The sequence below is a fragment of the Fusarium verticillioides genome, chromosome 6, assembly GCF_000149555.1.
Source record: "Fusarium verticillioides 7600 chromosome 6, whole genome shotgun sequence".
Lineage (NCBI taxonomy): Eukaryota > Fungi > Ascomycota > Sordariomycetes > Hypocreales > Nectriaceae > Fusarium > Fusarium verticillioides.
In genome coordinates this window covers 2,248,086-2,261,002 of record NC_031680.1, presented here as the reverse complement: position 1 = coordinate 2,261,002, position 12,917 = coordinate 2,248,086, and the positions used below count along the sequence as shown (strand labels likewise).

General features: G+C 47.6%; 4 protein-coding genes across 4 annotated transcripts; 2 read left to right on the top strand and 2 right to left on the bottom strand.

Moving 5' to 3' along the window:
* Nucleotides 1-278: 278 nt before the first annotated feature.
* Nucleotides 279-2,201, bottom strand: FVEG_02075 (hypothetical protein; the record flags this gene model as incomplete). Its single annotated transcript, XM_018889184.1, has 7 exons — nt 279-1,175; nt 1,228-1,323; nt 1,373-1,445; nt 1,493-1,607; nt 1,665-1,791; nt 1,848-1,985; nt 2,130-2,201. The coding sequence occupies 7 exons, from the start codon at nt 2,199-2,201 to the stop codon at nt 279-281; spliced, it is 1,518 nt and encodes a 505-aa protein (XP_018745271.1).
* Nucleotides 2,202-4,675: 2,474 nt separating this feature from the next.
* Nucleotides 4,676-6,215, top strand: FVEG_02076 (hypothetical protein; the record flags this gene model as incomplete). The annotated part of the gene is made up of 5 exons (XM_018889185.1): nt 4,676-4,871; nt 5,001-5,020; nt 5,107-5,214; nt 5,267-5,739; nt 5,792-6,215. 5 exons carry the CDS (start codon nt 4,676-4,678, stop codon nt 6,213-6,215), a joined length of 1,221 nt encoding a protein of 406 aa, XP_018745272.1.
* A 1,288-nt stretch (nt 6,216-7,503) lies between these two features.
* FVEG_02077 (hypothetical protein) lies at nt 7,504-9,644 on the bottom strand. The gene is made up of 5 exons (XM_018889186.1): nt 9,564-9,644; nt 9,379-9,498; nt 9,173-9,320; nt 9,055-9,123; nt 7,504-8,957 (listed from the first exon to the last, which is right to left on the bottom strand). Exons 1-5 carry the CDS (start codon nt 9,608-9,610, stop codon nt 7,593-7,595), a joined length of 1,749 nt encoding a protein of 582 aa, XP_018745273.1. The 5' UTR covers nt 9,611-9,644; the 3' UTR covers nt 7,504-7,592.
* A 1,721-nt stretch (nt 9,645-11,365) lies between these two features.
* FVEG_02078 (hypothetical protein) lies at nt 11,366-12,793 on the top strand (the record flags this gene model as incomplete). The annotated part of the gene is made up of 7 exons (XM_018889187.1): nt 11,366-11,518; nt 11,568-11,595; nt 11,654-11,825; nt 11,874-12,010; nt 12,058-12,112; nt 12,172-12,318; nt 12,367-12,793. 7 exons carry the CDS (start codon nt 11,366-11,368, stop codon nt 12,791-12,793), a joined length of 1,119 nt encoding a protein of 372 aa, XP_018745274.1.
* Nucleotides 12,794-12,917: the final 124 nt, after the last annotated feature.

Genomic DNA, 12,917 nt, shown 5'->3' with positions numbered 1-12,917 from the left:
TATAGGACCGAGGCCTTGGTTTTTCTTCCATCCTCCCTTGATAAGCGTGTAGATAGCAACATAGTACTTACTATCGACTGGTAATCCCGTCATTGGGTCAGTTATGTATTGTAATGGGAGGGTGATAATATCATTTGGACTATTTGCATCTCATGAACATCTTCCGAGATGAGATTAGTATCGGTTAAGCTGATGAATATACACTCGACTAGAGATCTATGTGATTCAAATGCATACAGTCTATAGTGCCTCTAATATTTATCTATATAGTACTCTGGTTAAAAAGGAATCTTTACACCAGAAGATCGGAGCTTCTGGAAGACACCCTGAGGATCGTACTTCTTGCTGGCAGCACGAAGCTTGGCAAGAGCCTCATCTCCAATAGTCGCTAGGGGATCTTGTGTAAGATGAGCGTAGTTGACAAACTTCCAAGCCCACCAAGCATCCATCTCCTTTGCCTTGGTCTCGATATCGTCCATGTAAGCCTTGAGGAGAGGGAAAGCAGCCTCCTCGCTTGCCTCACCCTTAGCAGCCCAGGTGAGGAGGAACATGATACCATCCCCGTCCTCTGTATACTTGTCTAGACCCATGACGTTGCCGCCATTCTTGACACCCTTCTCGGCGATGGACTTGGTGATGGGTTGGAACATGCAGAGTGTGTTGAGCTCTGACTCGGCACTAGGCATGAGAGCCTCAAGGGCCTGGTTGAGCTCGTCATACTTCTCAACGACATAGTTCAGGAGTCCAGCATTGGGCTTGAAGGAGCTTGTGAACCAAACGTTGCGGAAGTGGGGAGGTTGGCCTGAACCGAGATCCTTGGTGACCTTGCTAAGCTTTTCAGTGACGGTGGTGTCACCTTGAATATCAGGGATGGCATAGAAGCTGTCGAAAGCAGGGGGCTTGACCTCACCCTTGGTGTTCTCTATAGCTGCGTTGAGAATAGTACCACCAGCTAAGGCGGGAAGATAAGCCCAGTAAACGATGCTGCTGGAGTTTTCGTCCTTGGGGACATTGGCGGTGAAATCAATAAGGGCATCGATAACTGCAGGGCCTGACTCAGGCTTGTAGAGAAGGTTGCCACCCCAGATTGAAGGGTTGCCACGGTCGACAAACTCAATGGGATACATGTCGATTCTTGTGATCAGACCCAGGTTTCCAGAGCCACCCTTCATGGCCTAGTTGGTATTAGCATGGCTGATTCGAATGGTGTGATATAAAGACACTCACCTGCCAGAGATCAGCATTGGATTCGGCGTTAGCCTCAACGATGTCACCGTTGGCGAGGACGAGCTGCCAACCCGCCACTGTATCGCATGCCATTCCCTGTATATGTTAGTGTGTCGAGTGCCTTTTTAGTGTTTCTGTCACTTACATGAGATGCAGAATAAAAGGAGTTTCCTCCACCTGTCACGAAACCACCAACACCAACAGTTCCGGCACGACCACTATAGAGTGTAAGTAATGGAAGAAGACTTAGGGTATATAGGCATACCCAGCGACAGCAAGACCATATGGGATAAGAGTGTCGTAGACATCTTGCCAATGACCACCAGGTCCTACGCTCACGACGTTCTTCTCTTCGTCGTACGATGTTCCATTCATAAAACCTACAGCTCTTAGCATGAATAACGATGATGGGATGAGATTCACCGCCTATAACTTACCAAAGTCGATTGTAATGCCCTCCTCGACAGAGTTGGATAACTTAAAGTTGCCATGGCCGCCGCCGCGAATACCGAACTTGCATTGATTCTTGGTGATGACCTCTATGACCTTTGAGACATCATCTGGCTATGGATCGTGTCAGGACTAAACGTTGGAAAGACTTATCAAATCGGATTACGTACCGTCTTGGGTAGTACCATGCAGTCAGGATGCAAGGCAGCACTGACGGACCAGTAGGAGTCGATTCGCTCATTGTAAAGTGACTGGTTCTTTGTGACGACAAGATCGGAGAGGCCAGCCTCCTTCAGCAGAGCAGAGCACTTTGATGTGACATTAGCCATTATGCAGGTTACAGAAGAGATAAGAATAATTGTTCATTGTGACGGGATAAGAGAACATGATGCAGGTTAAATGTGTATCAGGAATTGTCGATCGACGAGGGGTCGACTCGAGACATGACTTACACACTGCTGAGGGCTAGAAGGGAGCAATGTGGTGCCATAAGCTGCACCAGTAGCCAACACACCAAGCTTCATGGTTGTAACTGTAACGTATATCTCAAACAAAGAATGACAAGACGAGAAAGGATACCCTCAATAATAGAACCAAGATGATATGCTCTATCAAAACAAGAAGAAAGGCAACGATCTACAGTTCACGGACGAGGAAGATCGTCTTGTTATTAAACCAACTACTCGCCCCTCGGATGAACTAGTTGATCTCCTGTCTTCGGCAATAGGAGACGGAGCGATGTTCGGGCGAGAGAGGGGCCGGAGAGAGGCCTGGAGTAGACATTATTTCGAATGCTGTCTTGTGATGTTCGTTGTGGTTTAGTGGCAGCTTGGGAGCAGAGTCAGCACAGCTATTGCTGGGATAGGTTCCACCGATATGCCAGGAGATATATTGTAGATGAGCACGTCAACTCGGAGACAGGGCCAGAATGAGGAAGCACATACTACACACTGTTACTACGTAGCCACTGGTGAGGTCTGTGAGGCTCAAGATTGAGCTGCAGCTGGTCACAATTGGACTCGGATACACGTGGAACATCCTTGACAATGAGAACCATTGTCTTGGATCATACCTTGTCACTTTTTTGCATTGCATCAGAGCTCTTGAACATCAATATCAAAGTCCTGAAAGCCTCGCCTACCTCGGTCCAAAGCCGACCTCTCTGAAGCGGTTGGCTGTGAATCCCGGTCTTTTCGACGAGACTAGTATGGGGGGCCCTTGTTTGAACGAGGATATGATTGAGGAGATTTACGGCTCATGAATCCTCCTATTTCCCCACAGTAATCAGGGCCAGGGATTAGAATTGGTGAAGAAGCAGGGCTCAGAACAGGGTTGTCCAGTTCTTAACCTTATTCGCAAGTACCGTTGCATAAGGATAGATCCTCACCTCGAACCATTATTGAAACCTATACTACTCCGTACCATTCGAGATTTCTGCTTTCTCTATAGTTTATGCGCTGCAGTTTATTCTCCGTTCAGGTGTGATCCGCGCAACCGAAGAAACCCATTTTACCTACGGTCTTCGGCCAACTCAGCCCAGCCCACTTAGTGTTTATTCACCTGTCTCTATCAGATGCTGATCGTCATCAAGAACTCCACGCGTATTGGTGACCTTCCGTATTATGTCCGCATATGACATGACAGGTCGCAGGGGCTCTTCCATTCCGCAGGTCTGTTCGCAGTGACGGAACATGTCTCATTGGCTCTGTTGGAGATAGACGAGGCTGCCATATAAGATTGCTGCGAACTGAAATCAAAGATCGGTGAGGAAGATTGGTTATGAGGCAAAGTGTAACGAGTGACATTCCTGTAACAGTTCTTTGTCCCTTGTAGACAGCAGGCCCTGGTATCGATGGGCAGGGTCAGTCATCCTTTGTTCGGCTGTTAATGTTGAGTTCCCATACACAGAGACCTGATCCTCATGATCCTTCGAAATCGGCCAATTACAGAAGAACATACGATTCAATCTCGCTCAGTGTATATACAGCTATATGATATAAGAATGGCAGCTTAATAGATAACAATATTCACCGTTGATTCCTCGGTCTTGTCAAACTTTTCATCTTCCGGACTCACGATGGCTGATCATGAATTATCCTTGTCTCAGTGCCCGCAAGACTAGTAGCCATGCATGAGATGACCCCGATCTGATCACAATCAAAAGCATCACGACCAAAGACATCTTGATGCCCATCTCCATCAGCAGGGTACCAAAACAACTCTGCAACAATCCAAAGCATCGCCACAGCAAGCCCTCAAACACATAAACGGCATTGCCGTCTTAAAAAAACACCACTATAAACACATTCCATTTCTGTATCGAATATCCGGCTCAGGAGTTACATTGACTCTACACGACCTCTTGGCGAAATGCAAAGATCCTACGGCCGGCTCTCGTTACCACTTCAGGGCCTGTCTAACAAAGGGCCCTGGGATATCGCGATGATATCGAACACACTGACCGTCTGGAAATCATACCACCTGCGCTTGTCGGCCGGATCGACATGCCCTATACCGCGTCTGGGTTGCGGTGCCTGGCTCACGGATCTCTTGGCTTCAGGCGAGTTCTTCGGCAACTCTCATCTTCTGGGCCAAAACACCCGGCCACGGTCACAGTGAGTGAATTTATTGGTTCTGTTAAGTTCTTTCTGTGAATTTTCAACTGAATATTCTCTGATGTATGACCTTTATGTCCCCTGTGATGAATCGTCAAAGCAGCATCGGTTAGTAGAACCTCTTGAGCCTATCACGTATGCCTCTGAGACTCTCTCCTTGGGAGGCGAGTACCACGGTGATATATAGTTACCCCTACCGTCTGAAGTTGTAGCATCCTTTGAAGGGAAACGAGTGACAGCTGCGTGTTGATCCTTAAGTGGCACATCGGCTAGTCTCCATCTCTTGCTTCAGATCGTTCCGAATTCCGTCAGCCATCCTTTTTCTACCCAAGGCCTTCCCCAGACTGAGTCTTCAGTTTCTCCCAACAAACCTCCATGTCAAAATGCCTCTGATAGATGGAGTAATGGTGCTTCTGCCACCGCCCGAGGGCTATGTGGTCAACTTCGACAACCCACAGAGACAAGGAGTGACAGAAGCGTACTTTGTGGCGGGGTTCGGCATGGCTGTGAGCTTTCTTTTCTTTTGCCAGAGGATGTATGTCAAGCTATTTCTTGCAGGTGGCTTGCAGTTTGACGATGGTAAGTTTTGACATGTCGTTTTCTATCTGTTTGCTGTTGGTTGTTGGTTCGACCCTGCAAACTCAATCGTGGCGAGTCTGCATGGGATGACAGATCGAAGTTATGAATTGTGCTGATATTAAATACTAGTCTTACTCATATTTTCATATGTAAGTATCTTCGCAGCCACGAGTCATGGCTTTATAGATTCCGCTAATAAGGCGTCTATATCGACAAAAACTGACGGCAAAATTAGATATTGGCCTTGGTCACTATCAGCCTTTGCCTACATATGTTTGCTTCTGGCGCTGGAGGAGTGCATGCCTGGGAAGCCTCTATTGAGACCTTTAACATTTACCTAATGGTAAGTCTCTTACGAAAGGAGAATTGTTCTCGCAAGATATTAACAACAGTAGGATGTCTATCTTGCCGCATTCATATATGTCCTCTGTGGTTCCCTGGCCAAACTCGCTCTCCTCATGTTCTACTTCCGACTGTCTCCTCAGCGTTGGTTCAAAATCTCAGTTTGGTCAACCGCTGTATTCATCAGCGGATACACCATCGGGATATTCTTCGCTGTGATGTTTGCCTGCCATCCTATTGCCATGAACTGGGATGTTACAATCACAGAAGGCAAATGTATTAACAGACCTGGTCTGTATATCGCGACCGCCATAACCAACATCATCAGCGACGTTGTTCTATTTATACTGCCGTTGCCGATGGTTCTGCAACTCCAGATGCCCTTCAAGCAAAAGGTGGGTTTGATGGGCATCTTTACAATCGGATCTTTGACAGTAGTCACATCAATTGTGCGCGTCTCGCTTCTCCCTGGAATGCTTAAATCTATGGACCTGACTTGGGTTATCGCTTTCCCTTCGATTTGGATGTATGGATCTCTCTGACCGTCTAGCAGAGCGCTATAACTAACATGCCTCCAGTATCGTTGAAGCGAACCTGATCATTACCTGTGCGACGATGCCAACGCTCCGCAAGTTCTTCAAACATGTTGCCCCCAAGCTTATCGGCGAGTCACGATATGGCAGCAAAACAGGGAAATCGTCAAAATACGGCAAGCCAGATACAGGATCCAAGCCTCCGAGTCGACCATTTGGCCCCTCTTCCCAGGGACGCCGTGACCGAACACAATATTCACAATTCGATGGCGATGAGAACCCTATACCCGATGACTTTGCTCTAGGCCCCATAAATGGACGCGTGGGACACAATACCAGCGTTGGCCAGAGTGAAGAGGTGACGGGTTGGATCGATAGTGATTCTGAAAAGGGGATCGTTGGGGGGACGATCAAACCAGCAATTGTCCAGACAAAGACAGTGACGGTGGAGTATGAACGATCACTATGATACCAATCGGTGATGAGAAAGGCGTGGGAGTTGATCAGATCTTGGGGATTGCATTAACAACAATCGTATGGATAGGAACTTTTGTTTTAGATACCACTTCAGTAATGATCTATTTTGTTTTGATACTCTGCCCGGCTGAAATCCACCATGTGATAATATTTACGATTAATAAACACATGGAAACCGTTGTATGTCAATCCCGTCTGTCAAGTTGGGTTGATAGATAATGTAGAATTAGTTCCCGCTGGTGGTGTGACGACTATCCGTGACTTAGCGATAACTGGCTTCGGTGTTGGATGCGACTATAGAGTACTAAGCTGTCAACTGCCGCACATCGATAAAAACTAGTGGAAGCTCTCATATGTAGTCTTAATCATAACGTTCCAAACAGAGCTTGAACAATACAGCTCAGCCATCTCCTCTCCTTTCGCCATGACTTCAAACTGATACGGAACATGTGCTTCGTCGAAGCTCAAATCCAGCACCTTTCCCTCAACCTGACTCAATGTTAAGCCAAGGATAAAGAGTCTGAAGATCTGACAGCCTGGCTGAGTTGGTTCGGCCTCTCTCTCTGTAACTCAACCAGAGATTGCAACTCCGAGTTGCCTCACTGCAACCTCAAAATTGAGCCCTAAAGAAAGCGGCAGATTGTATCTGCACCCCTGAACAAACCAAGCCTGGTAACCCACTGCAGAATCACCTTCCGCTTTAGAAGACGCCATCTCTTGGGGATCAGCATCCGTGCGGTTCGGTCCTAGTCAGAAGAGAGAGTCCGTTTTCTGCCTTGTTTTTTTCTCTCTCTGAACCCATCTTCGGGGAGCAAGAAGACTCAAGATTTAAGAAGACGTAACTAAGCTTAGCAAAGAGTTCTCTAAACTTGGAGTAAATTATCTAAATACTTTTATCACCTAGGGTCAAGGGTTCCAGTTTTGTTTCCTCCCTTGCCATGTTATGCTGAATTTTCAGTGAGTGCTTTTCCGGACAATTTGGTTACGTACAACTTAAAGCCAGGTACAAGGGAAGATCTCAATGTTACTCTGCGGAACGCGTCGATCTTGGCGAAGGATTGTGACCCCCTGACCCCTGTTACGTGGTTCACGAATGGCTCCGACGGATATACTAGGCTCGGAGAACAAAGGCAGAAGTATAGGGTATGTTGATCTTCATGGATCTTGTAAATGACATCAAGAATCGTCGGTTCAACCCCTTCCAGAGTCTTTACATTATCAAGGGGAAGAGGGAGGACAGAACAGTTTCACACGAGCTGGTAATACTGTATCCTTATTTTTGGTTGATCTTTGTTTCTTCAAGTTGGTTGCAATTCGCTTCGGGTTATGAAGCACATGCTATGCTCTTCGTATCAATACATCGCGATTATTACAACTTCGCAGACAGAGCCCATCTCTCCTTGATAAGATCAGCAGCCTTCTCACCAATTCCATACGCAGGCATCTGTGTATGGCCATTGTTCACGATAGGCATTATCGAGCAATCTGCAACTCTCAACCCCTTGACCCCATAGACCTGTAGCTTCTCATCCACCACAGCCATAGGGTTATCCTTCTTGCCAGCGGCACACGATCCACTGGCATGGTAACAAGTTGTAGCGTTATCCTTGACGTATTCCTTCCAGTCCTCGCGCGTCTTGTACTTGTGGTGCACAAGATCTGAGGGCCATGAACCCTTGACGATGTCCTTGGTGCCCGAACCTTCGGTGATGATCTCGTTGCCAAAAGCGCATGCTTCAGCGAGGACTTCAAGGTCCAGAGGGTCAGAGAGGTAGTTGCAGTCGACAACAGGGACAGATGTTGGTGAGGCGTCGCGAAGAGTAACGGTTCCGCGGGACTTGGGAGCGAAGAGCTCGGCGATCATACTGAAAGCGTGTTTGTTGTCGATGGGGAATTGGTCGTACTGCTTCGGGCCGCCATAGCACTCAGTGGTAAAGAACTCAATCTGAGGCTGTTTGGGAGTAAGACCCATAGGATCGCGGCCTTCTTTTCGAGGAGCTGCATTCCAGATCTTAGAGTCGGCGAGACGCTCATCCATGCGAGCGTAGGCAAAGATTCCGAATGGGAACACTGTCAGAGGACCCTTCTTCTCCTCCTTCCATTGGGTATAGGCCTTTTCTAACGCGTTACCGTGGTACACTAGAGAATCAGTGGTGAGCCCCTCCTTTTCAGTCTCGTAGAACATAAAGACGATCAAGTGATCCTGGAGGTTCTTTCCAACGCCGGGAAGATCGACAAGAGTGGTGATACCGTGCTGCTCTAGCTCAACCTTTGCACCGATGCCTGATCGGTTGAGGACGTTGGGTGAGCAGTAAGCACCGGAAGATATAATAACCTCCTTAGAGGCCTTGAGCTCAACGACTGATCCATCGGCCTTGACTGCTCGAACACCAGTGGCCTTCAACTCTCCTTGGCTGTCCTTCTCAATGATGACCTTGTCAACATGTGTCTCGACCATGAGGTGTAGGTTATCTCTAGGTTTCTGCTTGGTGATGAAGTCTGCGCTAGTGGTACGAAGGCCTTGGTGGACTGTTCTAACAGAGTGGCCGCAGCCATGGGGGTTCACACCTGAGGAAAACATATCGTGGTCGAGAGGAAGACCCTTTGATACCATGGATTCTCCGATCAAGTTGGAGATAGGAGCCAAGTCATGGGGCTCGGTGTGGACATGGCCTTCATAACCATGGGCGCCTTTCGTCTCCTTGAACCAATCTTTTGTGTGAAAGTTCTCAGCCTGTAAGTATCAGAAGTCAGTAGTTGCTCTGAAGAGTTGTATCGTGGGAATGTTGAGATAGCTCCCATTGTGCTGAGGATATAGTTTAGGCACATACCTTGAGCATGTACTTGAACATGTCATCACCACTCCAACCGGATAGGTTCCAGTCATCATAATCTTGTTTCTACGCAGGTTAGATCTAGTATCGATTGAGAACCATCAATGGAGCTCACCATTCCCTTGACCATAAGAGTGCCATTGCAGCCTGAAGAGCCGCCAAGGAACTTGCCCCGGCTAAGCTTCACAGAGCGATTGTTGACACCAGGGCCAGGTATAGAGACGACATTCCAGTCTGTCTCCTTGTCGAAGTTGTTGGACCAACTAAAACAATGAGTTAGTCAATGCTTTTATGAACAGCTACAGGAGCAGGGGTACTTACCCTCCAACCATGTGAACGTTCTCAAGATGCTCATTATGGGGACCAGCCTCTAGAACGAGAACCTTTACATTGGGATCCTCAGCGAGGCGTGCTGCCACAACGCAGCCTGAAGTGCCACCACTATAAATCAGGTTAGTTAACCAATAATGGTTTTAGGCTTGAACCTTGTGAGTGCGGAACCTTACCCGCAGATGATGAAGTCATAAGTAGAGTCTGGAGCAGCAGCAGCCATGTTTGCTTGTTTGTTTTATAGGAGAGACAATCTGTCAAAGATATATGAGAAAAGTATCAAGGAAGAAGCCAACTTGATGCCAGTAGCGCCTCTGTTACTTATATACATGGTATTACCCGAGGTCCACTATCATGAAGGCTGTCTATCGAGCCAGTCAGGACCGGAAATTCGGAAACTTTGTCACCCAAAACAACAGGAGGATTCCGGTTATGTAGCAGCTAAGCAGTAGGTCCATCATGCCATTCCTAATAAAGACAGTTGAGACGTTCAAATGTTGCTGGTCTGGTGTGTTGTGCTCTTAGATCCTGGCCTTTGACAAGGACCCTGAATAGTCTCAGTTGAACCAACAGCATGAATATGGCCGCACCTTATGCACCAAATTATGGGTTCATGCTCAGGGACATAGCTCAAACAGACAGAGGGAATTTCTCTCAGAGGCAGAGAGGGTATTTACCCCGCTGTCTGATATGTCGACGCAAGCTGGAATCCTCAAGTCTTCTGGAGCATCCAATCGGGGATGCCTCCGCCTTATTCAAAGATTACCTTACGGATCCGACGTTGCAGTGCAAGGACTTCTTGCATTTGCATCAGAGAAGGAGAAACGAGAAACGCCGGGTCTAAGTCTCCCTGGCCCCTTATTCCAACGCGTTCCGCGGATGGAGCTTGGGAGCTTGGAGCTGGGTGAGTGTACATATATGAGCCCCGCAGGGTACGACCATGTAGCTGCAAGAGAACAGGCAACAGGAGGTATCACATTGTATAACATAATGTCTCATGCTCGGCCAAGGACCTAGAAGCCCTGACGACGTTTAGCTTGGGCGGGGCGGAACTAGTTCCACTCCCGCTGCAGATCACGCGGCTAAAGGACATCAGTGGAGAGGATTGGCCGCTAGAGATGCTGAAATTGCTGTTGAGTGTCTGCTTTAGCGGGGTAGAGCTAGGGGCAGCTAGGGGCTTGGGAGCAACGTTGTAAAGTTTTGCCTCTAACAAAGTGCTTGGAGTCGACGACGTTAGTCCTGGCCTTTACCAATACAGTAGATAGCCCTGTAGACACTAGAAATTCGCCGTTGACCGTTCTAATTTATCCCCACAGACACGCTATGATTATTTTGGTCAAGGGCCTCGAGTTATGACCAGGTCTGCCTCGCCTTGGGAATGTTTTTGACCAACCAACAAGACCAGCCGGGGTTCTATGAGACTGTGGACCTGCATATGCATCAACCATGTTCTTTTCTGTAGCAGAAGAAAAGAAAAGAAGGGCTCGCAACTTCTATTTTTCAAGGAAGGCCTTGAACGACTTGGCGGAGTCAAACTGACTCGTAAATGACTGTGCCGCAGAGATCAACAAGACCTCAAGAAGACACTGGATAACTTTACGAGTTGGCTAGGTTGGACAATATGATGCTCATCAACATATCCAAAGTCATGCATCAGGGTTGCCAAGTCTCCCCGGTCCACTATACCCAGCGTCCTGACAAGGTAGCACTCCTCCTACAACACCGTAAATCCTTAAGTGAGCCATGAGATGGTCAATGCCTCTTACACTCGGCCAAAAGGGGGCGTCAGATCCTGCATCTGCATCAGCTAGTTTATGTCAACTTCATAAGTCACATATCATACCTACATATGCCGGCTGGGCCTGCTATCTCCTCATCTCCATCTCTATTCCCCGAAGCTGTCACTCCTGGCCTACATCTGTTGTCTCGATTCTATTAGACAACTCTTGCAAGCTGAAGATTTCCATTGCCAACCAAAATGGCAACACCCTTCCAGACTGAGGCCTGGACGGAATATGGTCTTGGCACACTTGTCTTGTTTTTACGATACTTTGCAAGATGGAAAACAGTTGGCTTCAAGGGATATCAAGGCGATGACTACTTTGCTCTTGCAGCCCTTGTCTTCTGGACGGTATGCTGCTTCACTCTCTTTGCCAAGACATCCTTGCTAACATACATAGTGCGAGTTGGTCATGTTAGAACTCATAGGTAAAAACACCTGCAAATTGTGTTGGTTCACCTCGAAGGATCACTAACCCTACAATAGGCCAATCTGGTACAAACATTGGCGTTACCGACGAGATGGGCGCCAAGATGTCAGCTGAAGAGATAGCTAAGCGCGAGTTTGGATCAAAATGTCTTCTTGCAGGATGGAACTTTTACGTGACTTTGATCTTTACTCTCAAGGGAGTGATGCTCTGCTTGTATAGCCGTATGACGTACGCAGAGCCTCGATCCAACGTTGATATGTGCTAACAGAGTTCCAGGCTTGGTCTCTGGCAGAGAAAGATTGTTATCTGGACACAAGTCGGAACAGTCATTGCTTACATAGCAGTAATGGCTGCCATCTGGGGCCATTGTACGCCTGTTCGCAAGAACTGGCAAGTTTATCCCAATCCTGGTGGTAAGTGTTATCCCGACTGAACCGACCGCCGACTCTAACAGGATTAGACACTTGCACGCTCGCCGTAGCGAATTACCTTACGCTGGTAGTGTTTAATATTGTGTATGTTACTATTGTATAGGCATTCGAACTATGACCTTTGATCTGACTTGCAAACCTAGAACCGATATCGCCATCGTCTCCATACCAGTCCCTCTATTATGGACTGTAAAGCTCACCATCAAGAGGAAACTAATGATTGGCGTTCTCCTCTGTTCTGGCGTTTTTATCATGGTTGCAACACTCTTGAGATGCGTGTTTTCGCTACGGTTAGTCCCCCTTGAGGCATAGTTCTTGCTGATTTGCTAACAACCCAGGGACATCCAAGGCATCAACACATCAACTATTTGGGCAATCCGCGAAACCTTTATCGCTATACTGGCCGTGAACGCCGCGGCGATCAAGCCTTTATTCTCAGCTTCTCGGTGGCTCGTGTCGAGTAAGGGAAGCAGTCGGGACAAGGGAACGAGCAGCTACGTCAACAAACACGGCCACCCACTCGGGACAATCGGCGGATCAGGCATCTCTGGAGGCATTTCTGCGAACCGACATCAAAAATACATGACACAACTCGACGACAACTCGAGCGAGGAACATATTGTTGGGAAGCCAGAGTTTGTGGGATACAGCAAGCCCGAAGTCAGGGCTGGCAGCACAACAAGTGGACAGAGTGATAACCAAGAAGGCATTATGGTTACTAGGACCTACGAAGTTACTCCTGGAAAGTCTACATTGGATGTTTAGGGTGTTCGTATTATGGAGTTACAGGAAAAAGGCAGTACCTAGTATCAAGGATGTGTGAGAAGCACATGCAATTAACGTAATATACCAAGATATCCATCCGTTCAGCACTCAACAGCTGTTTCAA

Coding starts and splice junctions, on each gene's coding strand:
- FVEG_02077 (XM_018889186.1), bottom strand. CDS start 9,610: ATGGCTGCTGCTGCTCCAGACTCTACTTATGACTTCATCATCTGCGG. Junction 9,321..9,378: donor AACGTTCACATGGTTGGAGG/GTAAGTACCCCT, acceptor TCATTGTTTTAG/TTGGTCCAACAACTTCGACA. Junction 9,124..9,172: donor CTCTTATGGTCAAGGGAATG/GTGAGCTCCATT, acceptor TAACCTGCGTAG/AAACAAGATTATGATGACTG.